General features: G+C 42.5%; 1 protein-coding gene across 1 annotated transcript in view; it reads right to left on the minus strand.

Moving 5' to 3' along the window:
- Positions 1-13,218, minus strand: part of MBNL2 (muscleblind like splicing regulator 2) — a 97,365-nt gene that overhangs the window by 20,266 nt on the left and 63,881 nt on the right. Inside the window, 5 exon segments of the mRNA XM_030036466.2 lie at positions 3,013-3,118; positions 3,121-3,166; positions 3,819-3,872; positions 10,330-10,593; positions 11,773-11,973. Of these exon segments, the coding sequence (XP_029892326.1) occupies positions 3,013-3,118; positions 3,121-3,166; positions 3,819-3,872; positions 10,330-10,593; positions 11,773-11,973 (671 nt within the window).

Consider the following 13,218-nt stretch of genomic DNA (forward strand, 5'->3'; position numbering starts at 1 on the left):
ATTATTGGGGAATTTTAGAACTCATTGCGTAATTCAGACAGCTCAATGTTGCACAGATCAACATTCACCAACTCTTTGATATGCAGCAGAGAAAGAAGTTAAAAAGGAATTAGCCGATATTGTTCCGCAGGGGCTTTGCCAAATTTGCATTTGATGTTAATGTACTCGTTCTTAACACAACACCAGAGGTGGAGAGGTGCTTCTGACTGAAGAAAACACTACTGTGACAATTCCCCAAGCTAAACACCTGAAAGTGTGTAATGTTCCAGCAAAAGGCTCCTAGTGTACCTCAAAGATGCTCTGAAGGACCGCTCGCCTGCCATGCAGTTTAGTTTTGGTCCACCTTTAACCTTTCTGGGAAGACCAAAAAAAAAAAAAAAAAAAAAAAAAAAAAAAGAAAACAAACCAGTGTATTTTCAGTAGAGTGCATATAGCAAGCTGGTGAAGGCGAGCAGGTAAGGAGACTAGTCCCAGGTACATGCATATTTGATACAAAGTCAAATATGCTTCCTGTATTCCCGCTTCATTACTACCGCAGCCCCTTATCGGACCATCGCAGTAGCAGTGTAACTATGAATGACCTTACCCAAGAACAGTCCCCGGAGAATACACAAAGTTCCTCCTCTAGAGGCTACAGAAACACTCACAAACAGCAATGGGAAGAGAGAAAAGATCTGTTGTTTTTAAGATCATTCACCAAACAATAAGGAGAAGGTGACAAAGCAATCAAACTGATGTAAAACAAACAAAGTGCAGAACTTTGGAGGTAAGCCATGCTAAGTCAAGCCCCACACTTTTTGTTAGGGGAGCAAGTGGTTAAGAAAGCAGAGAAGTTATATAAAACAATTAAGTTTTATATATATTCCAGCAGCAAAACTTGTCTATAATTTTAACTTAACACACACACACACACACAAGGAACACATTTGAAAATCATACCAGTTCAGAAAATATCACATAATCATTTAAAATCCAACAGATAATGTCATGCATTGCTCCTTAGACCTGGGTGGCATGACAGCCCTTACACCCACCAAATCCAGCCTTCCCAGGAAACGTGGGATTATCAGACATAGCATCTTTAATGAAAAGCTCATGACACCCACTCACATAGAGGGGGTTTCCCTTTGCTAACCTCCTCCCACACCCCACTCCTCTCTCTAACATCCTTTCTAGGTGCTGGTGACATTCGCAAAGAGCGAGAGGTTCAGCACTTTGAGAAAGGTTTTCTGCTCTGGGCTTGGGCTCCATCTGCTATGTTATCCCTCTATTTCTTCTTTTTTCATGCACTTGTTTTGGGGCTTGCCAACAGCCTGGCCGTTAAGGTTTGGTTCTAAGATCCACCCTTCCTACCATCAGAAATTTGTAAGATAAAACTATAATTACAACCATTAGTTGAAAAGAGGGATGGGCAATAAAAAGCACCAAGAATGAGCTACTTAAGGAAGCATGAGCACTCCAAAAGTCTGGAAAATATCCAAATGCTATTTCACTGCAACAGGTTTAAACTACTGTGTTTTCCATAGTTAAGTTAAAATCCTTGGCAATTGCAAATAATAGCGGTAAGCCCTGAAAGGGAGTGCTTAAGAGAAGGAACAATGCATATCATACTGCAAATTCTCAGGGTTACAATGTAAAATAAATTTGTGGAAATTTCTGTATGTTCGTAAGCACAGGGCAGTCTTCCATTCACGTCCCAATAGGCAGTCTCACAATTTATTTATTTTTTTCGAACACTCCCATAAACGTCAGCATGTTTTCTGCCACAGATATTCTGGTGCTCCAATGTGCTAAAAATACGGCATGCTATAACTTACTATTATAAATACAGGGGCAGGCTCCAAGGTTGTTACTCAGGCCTTATAGCAAAATTCCATGAAGTCAAAGCCATCTGTGTTTGTTTTTATCTTTAAAAACATATGGGAATGCTGATAGATAGGGAAATCATCGTGTGTTGCATTTCATTCCTTGTTTAACCGACATTATTTCTATAAACTAAAATAACATCGCTGAAATGTCAAGCGCATTTGCAAACACGTCGTTTTAAACGATTCTGGAAGCTCACACTCAATAACATTCTGATACTAAAATACGTAATTTGTTAATTACGAATGAAATCACAGAATTCATTAGGCAGGATATTTACCTTTGGGAAGTTTGGAGTAGGGGCGACTGACATAATTTAGAGGGTTCCGTTGTTATTGTTTACACGAGCACCTAGCACATTCTTTCTCTCGCAGTGTTAAAGAGGAGCCCTGCCACCGGCCACGGTGCGGTTCGAGCCATCTCTCAATGCTCTCTGTTTTTTACAGAGTTCCAAGCACTGAAATGCAAATCACGCCCACTTGCCTTCGGATCACCCCTATGAAGGATTATAACCCCAGCCATTAGCCGCAAATGCTAGGAAAAGTCCCGGTGGCGTTCCAAAACGAAAACCACGACAAGGCACCTGATGCCTCAAAGCCCCTTCAGCGCGGCTGCGGGGCGCGATGTGTTTTCCCGGCGCTCCCGCGGAGGTACCGACGGGAAGGCGACGGCCGGAGCCCCCCCCCCTCGCTCCGCTCGCGCGCGGCTGGGGTACCCCCACGGCCGCCGAGCAGCGCCCGAGGGAGCAGGAGGACGCGGCTCGGCCACGGCACGCTTCCCGCGGCACCGCCGAAGGGCGACGCTTTTCCCAGCATTTTTGTCAGCGGAACTTTGCCCCCTCGTCTCCTAGGAGAGCGCTGGCAGATAAAAGTCAAAATACAGCCAATTTGAGGTAGGAAAGAAAGGGGCAAGCTCCGGACAATGATGAACGAGGCTCTGAATGTGAAAAGCAGCCTAACGGCACGCTGGAATTTCTGCTCGAATTCTCGTACTTTCGCGGGAGGAGTTAAAATAACGTGTAAATATCTGTGCAGACTTCACCTCAAGCAGGGCAGGGAGCGTAATAAAACCTTCTGTTAAGCGCAACTGCCTGACGCGGAGGCTAGCTGAGGAACACAAAATCAGTTCAGTGTGGGTACAACGTACCTGTTGGGATAAACGCTGCATGCTGCTGCAACTGAGCATTGGCAAGAGCCTGTTGATAGTGCAAGACACTGGGATTGAAAACGGCACTGGCACCATTGCTTTTTTCAAGTGCTTGTCTCTTTGGTAAAGGGTGAAGAACACCGGGAGGAAAGGCCTGTAAATAAATAAGCTAGTTAAAATGGCATCATTTTTAAGACGTTGTCCGTAACATATACGTAAATACAAAAACTTATTATTTTTTAAAGCGGCTAAAGATGCCTCGCCATGCATATTAACTCAAAGCACAGCAATGTAAAATGAGTGAAATTTTGTTATTGATAGCAAAAGCATGGTACTAATAACCTAAAACTGTAGCAGCACAACTACTGAAAAGAAAGGCCTTTAAAGCAACGAAAATGACATTGCCTTTAAATAGGTTTTCAAATATTATAGGGAGAAAAAACCACTTGTGTTTCATTGCCAAGTATTTTCTTTTTTCAATTTAAATATCGTTTCCTATTATTATACAGATTAATGGATTACGTTAAGCGTTTTCAGTTACAGAAGCAGTTTTATCTCAATTCGACTTCTCATGAGAGGATATTTAAAAAATGAAACCATGTTAGGAACCAAACTAAATCGTCTGCATTTATTACGTATGAGAATGAGATGGATAAATAGAGTTTCCGGTAAATTAACGAGTATGTGAAATCATTTCCGGTTGATGTTCAAAAGTAAAGCGATACAAATTTCATTAGTTGCTTCTCTGAAAAAAAAAAAAAAAAAAAAAAGCTACATGCAAAGCAAAAGGTGAAAGGTCAAAGTACCAGGTCTACAGTTGCTTCGAGAGGTCGCTTCATTGCTTTGGCAGTCGACTGAGTCTTTTAATAACAGGCAGCGAGCACATGATGGCAGTGGGCCAATGGGATTCAAGCGAATTAACATACAGGTAAACAGCAAGCAGAGGTGCATCATGGGAACGGCATTGCATTTGTGGATAGGTGAGAAGGAAAAAAATATTCTGAATGCAATATACAACATACAAAACACTAGGCATGCACAACAACAAAAATGTCTTCTAAAGAAATGAATATTACATTTCGAATTAGTACCGAAGCAAAAATGCATCTACTATACCTTAGTTAAAAGCATATAAGAGAGTAAAATATAGATGTTTGAAATTCAGGAAAGTTGAGTAAAACAGCAGCTTGCAGACACTATTAAGCATCGTATAAACACTTCACAGAGATGCAGAAAGTTTTAAGGATACGCCTATAAGAATTCCTGATAAGTTAGTTAAGTCACATTTTAAAGCGGAAACATCAATTTGGAAGGCTGCATTTTCAAATACAAAGCACTAGTGAAAGTTGTAATGCATTACAAATGCTATTAATATCAGTGCTTGCAAAGTGAGGGTCTTTTAATTAAGAGAAGTGCATCATTCAATAGATTTGGGGTTCAAAATGAGAGAGGTTCCTCTTTTTCAATACAAAGCAGAATAAATAATAGGTCTAGTTACACTAACTTATCATTAATTCCTTTTTTTTTTTTCCCCTACAGCTGGGTCATTTTTGTAGATTTTTTTTTCTCCTTGTAACTTACCACATTACATTGAGAGGGAAAAAAGTCTTTCAGAATTTAAAACATTTTCTAGATTTTCCTACAACCTTCAGTACTAGCTTCAGGAGCAGGGAGTAAAAATACTGCTCTCGGTTCATAAGCGAACATTAACGTATGAGTTACGATACTCATCCAGCATTATTAATTTTCTTTAAAAGAAAGTATTTAAGCATAGTACATAGGCACATACATTTATGTATACTTCCATAATAAGATCAAACTTATGGCTGATATGATGGCATTCTGTAAAAAATCTTCTCACATAAAATGTTACTTTCAAGTTTTATAGTACAAATAATTCTTACAAACCTTTAGAAAGGAAAGGAAGATTTACTTAGAAATCAGAATTTTTACTTTTGTTTTTTAAACACAGGCTGATATTTAGCTCTTTTTAGGATATACAGATTATGTCTATCTTGACATCAGTATGTGGAAATGGGGAACAAAAGTGGAAAAAACCAAAGAGGACAAGGCACAAAATGCCTACAAGCAGCTTACGGTCACAGGATTAGCTAGTGCCAACAGGGTATTTTGCAGGAGAGCCCTCACTTTGCCTATTCCTTGTTCCTGGCTCTGTTGCACCTACGTTGCGTGAGGCTTCCCAACACCCTCCCCATCTCTCCTCCAGCACCTTTCTGGATTACATACCCTGATCTACAGGATCTGCTCATCTGTCTGGGTCCAAGACTCACACATAACAAGAAATACCCGGTGCAAAGTGAGGATCTGGAGAGCTTGCTTGTGTCCAAGCACAGTGCAGCCAATATGTGGTGTCCCCCATGGGTACCCCCGTGGAGGACATCACTCCGTCCGCACAGGGCACAGCCTCAGATCCACTCTGCATCCACCGCGGATGGAAGTCTACACGGAGGTGAAGCATTACGACCGATTTCAGCATTACGCGATGATGAAGGCCACAAATTCAAATCGACATCGTTAAGAGTAAAGTGTTTCAGTTAATTACCTTTATTATCCAAATGCAGATCTTATCTGATCTCACTTGTTAACTTATTATCTCTGTGTTTGTGGTTGCCTTTCTCCACTTCTTCTCCATGCTCTTCTTAACCTCACCTCCTTATTTGGAAGCTTTTTGCTGGCTTTCCCCTCATCTTCCACAGCAAGTTCAGTCTCACAGTCTTCCCAGCCTGAAGGCTTTAACTTGATCTGTTTCTAGACCTACTCATCAACCTTGTTTCCATGTAGTCTCTCCCTCTTTTCAGGCTTTCAGACCGACCGACCATTTTTCTCTCCCACCTTCATCTTTTCTTTCATTTTGTCCTGATAGTAAAACCTCCTTTGCCTTTTTCTGTTCCATCAGGTTATCTCCTGCTCAACATTTGATCTCCTACATAACTAACTACGAAAAATATCAATAGCTACAGACTGGAGAGGAAGAGGCTATGGAAAGGAAATAAAGATAATAATAAAGATGATCAAGCATACTAAGGCATAGTATTTGTCTGCCGTACGTCACATTGGTACGCTATAATGTCTCCTGGAATACGAGCAAGATCCACGCAGCGGAGGCCTGCACGGATGTGCAAGGAGCTGCTGGCTAAACTCAGACGCAAGAAGGGAAGCCCATAAGAGGTGGAAGCAGGGATGGATGGCCCAGGAGGAATAGGGACACAGCCTGAGCATGCAGGGGTGGGTTAGGAGAGCCAAAGACCACCTGGAGTTGAATCTGGCGAGGGATGTGAAGGACAACAAGAAGGGCTTCTCCAAGCGTATCAGCAACAAAAGGAAGACCAGGGAAAATGTGGGCCCGTGGCTGAATGGGGCAGGCGACCTGGTGACAGAGGACATGGAGAACGCTGAGGTACTGAACATCTTCTCCACCTCAGTCTTTACTGGTAAGACTGGTGTTCAGGTCAGTGGAGACCAGTGGGGAAGTCTGAAGTGAAGAAGATTTACCCTCGGAGCAGGAAGATCAGGCTAGGGAACCTTTAAACAAACTGGACGTACGCAAACCCAAAGGACCTGAAAGGATGCACCGACGGGTGCTGAGGGAGCTGGCCAATATCGCTGCAAGGCCACTTTTAATTATCTTTGAAAGGTCCCTGTGACCGAGGGAAGTTCCTGAAGATTGCAAGAAAGTAAATGACACTCCTATCTTCAAAAGGGCAGGAAGGAAGGTCTGAGGAATGACAGGTTGGTCAATGTTACCTCAGTCCCTGGGAAAGCAATCAAGGAATTCTTCCTGAAAACCATTTCCAAACACATGAAAGCCAAGAAGGTGACAGGGAGTAGTCAGCATAGATTTATGATGGGGAAATTGTGCTTAACCAACCTGACAGCCTTCTGTGATGAGACTGGCTTGGTGGGTGAGGGGAGAGCAACGGGTGTTGTTTCTCTTGACTTAAGAAAGGTTTTCAACGCTGTCTCCCATTTCATCCTCATAGACAAACTTATTTAGTACATGCTAAATGGGAAACAGTGAGGTGGATTGAAAATTGGCTCAACTGCCAGGCTCAAAGGGTTGTGATCAGCAACACAAAGTCCAGCTAGAAGCCAGTGACTAGTGGTGAGCGGTTGATACACAAAATAGATGTGCTGCTGCTCAGAGGGACCAGGAAAGGCTGGAGAAAGAGGCACAGAGGAACCTCGCTAAGTTCAACGAAGAGAAATACCAAGCCCTGCACCTGGGGAGGAACAACCCCAGGCACTGGTACCTGCTGAGGGCCACCAAGGCTTGGCAGAAAAGGCCTTCAGGGTCCTGGTGGACACCAAGTTGCACATGAGCCAGCAATGTGCCTTCACAGCAAAGGCAGCCGACAGCGTCCCGGGCTGCGTTAGGAAGAGCATCACCAGCAGGTTGAGGGAGGTGATCCTTCCCCTCGACTCGGCACTGGTGAGGCCGCATATGGAGCGCTACGACCAGGTCTGGGCACCCCAGTACAAGAAAGACATGGACATACGAGAAAACAGTCCCATAAAGGGCCCCAGAGATCATTAAGGGACTGGAGCACCTCTGATATGAGGAAAGGCTGAGAGAAGTGGGACTGTTCAGCCTGGAGAAGATGCAGGGGGACCTCATCAGTGCATACAAATACCTGACAGGGGAGTAAAGATGGAGCCAGACTCTTCTCAGCAGTGCCCAGTGACAGTACAAGAGGCAGAGGGAACAAATGTAAATGCAAGAAATTCCATTTAAATGTAAGAAATTTTTTTTTTTTTTTTTACTATAAGCATGATTTAACCATGGAGCAGGCACGTCCTGGGCAATCTGCTCTAGCTCACCCTGCTTGAGCAGGGGGATTGCACTAGACGATCTCCAGAGGTACCTTGCAACACCAACTATGAACTCACAATTTAATTTAGGCTGTACATTCTTCAGTGACTTTTTATGCTCTCTGATGCACCATATAAGTATTTTGAGCTCCCCAAGTACAATGATAGATGACAGTGTCTTCTAATGCACCTTACATTTAAGCTGTACACGGTCTATAGCCTCCTTCACAGTGTCTTTCCCCTTTCTTTTTACTTCAGATGATGAGGTCACCTAAGATATCCAAGTAAAAATTCCTAAACTTCAGTGTACAGAAATACAGACAGGGCATTTTCTGCAAGGTCCCAGACGGCAGAATTCATTGACCTTCAATGGTCTTATAAGCTTTGCCTCCAGTGCTCTAGCCCTATCCACAACACTCACCTATACAAGCACCCTTTGGACCAGAGCCATGCAGCCAGCTCCCCCAGGAAGAAAAACCTCTTGGACACAATTTCAACCTGGGAGCAACCTGCAAGTGAACCCTACAGGTAAGCATTTGTATTTCTGCCTTACTTTTGCTCTCTAGATCCAACTGAGTATTCCTGGTCATTCTTGGGTGGCCTTGCAGGTATGTGTCTTTTCTACCACTTTTTTGTTGTTATTGCCATTCTGGTGATTTTTCATTCGCTCTGATTTTTCAAATCTATATTAAACAAAAAATAGTTGGATTGTAAAGAGTCTTTTCTGTTTGATAGTCTAAATATGCCATTAAAACACATTATTTTGTACATATTTTTCTGCAAAAAGTCACCCTGAATTACAGGTCCCTGCCGCCTTCTCCGGTGACATAAGAATGCTAACATTTCAATTCTGTGTTTCCAAAGATACTCCATCTTGCTTTGAGGCTAATGCAACTTCAATGACAGCTTATTTAAAATCACAGGATATACATCCAACCATTACTGAAGTGCAAAAAATGAATCCCCTCATGCCTCTCCCTTCCTCTTTAGTATACTGCCTAGAAATATTACATTCTCTAAACTGACAATGAATATTGCACAATAGAAGCTAATTAAAATTAAAAAAACAATCTCCTTTGCTTTAATTTCCAGATGGTATTCAATTTCTGCAAGCACAGGGAAGTTTAACTAAAAGTCATCCAGTTTGAAACAGAGACTGGGGATACTGTAAGGGAAAGAATATTAAAACTCAAGAAATGTTCTTCTGTTGGAGGTTTACTTTCTTGCATAACTTACCCTTTGTCCCTCAAAAAGTCTGGTCTTTGCTAATTTGCTAAATACAATAGCTTGGGGTAGTTATATACTGTACTGTATTGTGTTTCTGGTAGGCTTTTTACCCAGAGAATAACTGTATTGTCTATAACTATTGTATGCACTGCCCACAAGTCCACAAACCACATCTGCTTAATTATTTGTCCACTGCCAGCAACGAAGACAATGATTCTTTGATTTGCTGCCAGCAATTTTGTCTCCCAAGTCAGAATCTGCGTGCTTGATTTATTTAACTTTATCAATACCACTCTATTTAAATTTATCAACTTTCCTGGTAGCAACCGTAAGAAAGATCCAATACTGGTAAATGGATGGGCTGACTTGTCTGAACAGTTTTAAGTAAGAGCTTGAAATATCTGAAAATAGAAAGCCCTCAATCTCTTCTGCTGACTATACGTACTATGTTTTTTTCTTAATGATTCCCATTTTAGTTTACTACTTTTAAACCTTGTGATTCAAGTAACTTGCCCATGACAGTGGGAGAGGCAAGAAAAGTCCCTAGGTGCGAGATTCATCCAACCAAAGTTCAAAAAGATATAGTCAACACTTTTTAGTCAGTGGGGAAAGATGTGTACCTACAGAGGGCAGTTCCTTCTCATCCTCAGACAGGCACTAATAGTAGATCAGATGAATGTGCTGGTTTTTCTCCGCTACCTATAAAGTGAGACCAAGGTGGCTAGGCTAGGCTCAGATATCTAGCTGTCTGACATCTAAGGTGGGGTGAGTTGAATCTTAATACAGGTTTCTTTTCTACCACCAACCTCTGAGGGAAGAGCTCGCTCTTTGCTTTTCTTCCTTTTCTTCCAAATTTCCACATGGGTATCTGTCATCAAAGAGCTAAAACAGCGCATGTGCCCCTGTTTTCCAGGCGACACTGAAGCTTATCAGTTTTGTTTCTGTTTGGAAATACTAGGGGCAAATTTAACATATAATCAAGGCAGAGAACAGAAGTGGTATAGAGTGTCATTTGCTTCACTTTCTTGGATAGAAATACAGCATTAAAATAAGGGCATAAAGAAAAAAAGTGCTTCCTCCCATCAAGCAATAGTAATAATTTTATAATTTCTTATCTTTTACCAAAAAAAAAAAAAAAAGGAAAAAAAAAGAAAGAGGCAAAAGAGAAAAGAAAGTATAAGCAAACAGCATTAAATTGAAGCAAAATAGGCATCAAAGAGCTTCTGTCAAAAAAAGGCAGCCATATATGCCAGCACTTACCATCACAGTCGCAGCTGCCGCAGCTGCCTGGGCTGCCACCGCAGCCTGGTTGGCTTGGTGTTGCGCCGCTTTGATTTTGGCCTGCAAATGTGCAGGAGGGTGAAAATACTTGCATTTCTCCCTCATGCAACGACCTTTTATGTAATCCATACACACGGTTACGGTGTTGTCGTTTGTGTCAATCATTGTGCTGTCTGCTGGATGCGCAAAGCGGCAATCAGTCTCTCCACGCGCACAGTTTCCCCGCTGGAACTCCCTGCACACCTACGTGCAAAACAAGACGCGTTGCAGGGGAAGAGCTCGGCGCAACGCGAAAGGGCAGGGAGAGCCCCGCGCCCCCAAAAGACAGACCCGCCCCCTTCCCCGGTCAGTTCACGTTTTTCGGCGAATTCAATTTAATAAACGCTTCGTCTTCTTCTGGGAGAGGGAAATGCATCTATTTTACCCTTACACGCACGGGTCCTCAGGTAGCTCTGCGGCACAGCGGCTAAACGAACTTGCCATGCAACAGAAGCATTCCCAAATGCCTTTCCTTTTTCCTGTCTAGAAAACACCTGGGAAGGATCCTCACTGAAGTAACTGCCCCTGCAAAACTAGCTGGGAATCACAAAATATTCAGTCCCTTCCTGACTACACTTTGTATTCTTGCAGCTCCACTGGCAGGGAAGGAAGAGCCCTTGCTGAGACCTGGGGAAGATATGCATCAGATGCACTGCATTTTTTTATGGAATCTACAAACAATATGGAAAGCCTCCTTAAAAATAATTTTCAAAAATGGGCAGAATGAACATGCGGATTTTCCTAGGAAGAAACATACTCTAGATACTACCGCTTAGGCTTTTGGGAAAGGACATTCATTTCTGCAAGAGCCATTTGGCCTTCTCGTGTACTTGGAACACAGATTCCACTGAGCCCAGCCAGGTGGAGATCCATCAACACCAGGGAGGCTCTGCACACAGCTGGGGGCTTGCCCCTTCAGTCTGCTGCAGGGTTGGTAAAATTCGACATCTCCATTTGTAACTCAAGGCTGAAGCGCTATACCATTCCCCTAATAGCGATCCATAAGGCTATAAAATTCCTCTAACATCAGTGCATAAAAACCGGGACAGAATTAATACTGCAGTAAGAAAGTGCTTGTTAGATATTTCATCGAGGCATACATTCACAGGCATGTATACTCGAGGTATTTTGGAGGAGATGAACTTTACAAAAGATGAAAATTCCTGTCCATGCCTGTGTATCAAATCTGAATGAACGTACTACCTTAAAAATAACAGTGTTTAGTTACCACTGGCTGCAAGTGTAGAAATCCTACCTGGTTACCAGGTCTTTACTTGTAGCAACTAAATTTAAGCATCCTTTCTAATAGAGTTTTTCCCTCCAGGATCTTTGACACAGCCTAACAGAGGATTGTATTTCTAGTCACGACGGTGTCTACAGTACCTCCAGTTTATCAGTCCTGAGGAGTTTCTGGGTAGCAGTTGAACCGGGGACTGAAACCGGTGGACTTCCAGGAACGATGACAGGCGGCGTGGGCAGGATCTCAGTCGGGACTAAGCCAACTCCCGGTGTTACTGGCGTTAGGTAAGGAGCAAAGCTAATAGCCGTGTTCGTTCCTATTGTGGGACCCACTGGAAATGTGGGCTGCAAAAGGAAAACACAGACCAAGATGAAAAAAACCCAACCCTTTGATCAAGAGCTTACTAGCTGTCTTTTGCGTGTTCTTTCTGGCACTGATTCATTTTCTTAATGAAAAAATTTCAAACAGCTGGCAAAACACACGGCATACTCTCTTCTTTTAATCACGTAACACATTCCAGTAACAGTCGAAGAACCGCCTTTGTAGCTCTATTATTGGAAAAGAGGTTGCCAATGCAAAGGAAGTCTTACTTTGAACCTGAATCCCTATGGAGGTCCAGCTTACATTGCAGGCTTATTTACACATCTAAAAGTAGAAATAACATAGACATAGACTTTATTGCTTTTTCTCAATACCCGTTTTCCTTGGGAAAACAGGCTATTTTTCAAAGCACCAGATTTCATAGGTGAAGCGTGATTAACTATATTAAAGCCATATTTCTAATAAGAGTATATATAATGAGCTCTTTGGCATGTAACTTCCATCTGTTTGCATGCTGTATATTGCCACCTCCTGCAATTATATGTTGCTATGGCTCACACATCGAAAAACCTCACCTTTGCGAATGTTTGTGTGCTCAGCTGTCACCAGTGGCAAGCAGAATAAATATTATAATCTCAGCTGGACACAATATTTAGAAAGGGATTATTCAGGCTTAGCTAGAGTTCATCTTACGAAAAAATTTGATTGGAAGGAACGATACGTCTAAAAATCTGTTTCATGCCTTCCTACAGCGAGTCAGTGAAGTCATGACCAGAAGAAAGAGCACTTGTGTGATGCTAAAATGCAGCCTTTCCAAGGCAGAATGGTGGGTTTGTTACCACCAGCTCCATGGGGGATGGAGGCAGAACATCACCGTGGTCAGACCACGGTCAGACCCGGAAAGCGGTTTAGTTCTGCAGAGCTGACGTTTACCCCAGAGAGTGAAACTATAATTATAAATGAGGAAGAACAGGACACATCTCAGATCAGCTTTGTCAGAAATTAAGTTCCCAAATAAGCCGGCAGCTAGAAATGAACCACACAACAGCAGAACACTAAGGAAAGACTTAAAAACACTTATCGAAGGAGGAGTGTCTTTCTCATCAAGGTGGTCTGCACGGTCTGTGTTGGAGAAGGGAAGGCAGCCACGCACAGTATGTAGAAAATATGCAAGAGAAAGCATAGGAGCTAGAAGGTTTATTTCTGTTTTGGTTTGGGGTTTTTTTTTTGTCTTTGGAACCAGTTACTAAATTATAAATGAATGTGAG

Source organism: Aquila chrysaetos, chromosome 14, assembly GCF_900496995.4.
Source record: "Aquila chrysaetos chrysaetos chromosome 14, bAquChr1.4, whole genome shotgun sequence".
Lineage (NCBI taxonomy): Eukaryota > Metazoa > Chordata > Aves > Accipitriformes > Accipitridae > Aquila > Aquila chrysaetos.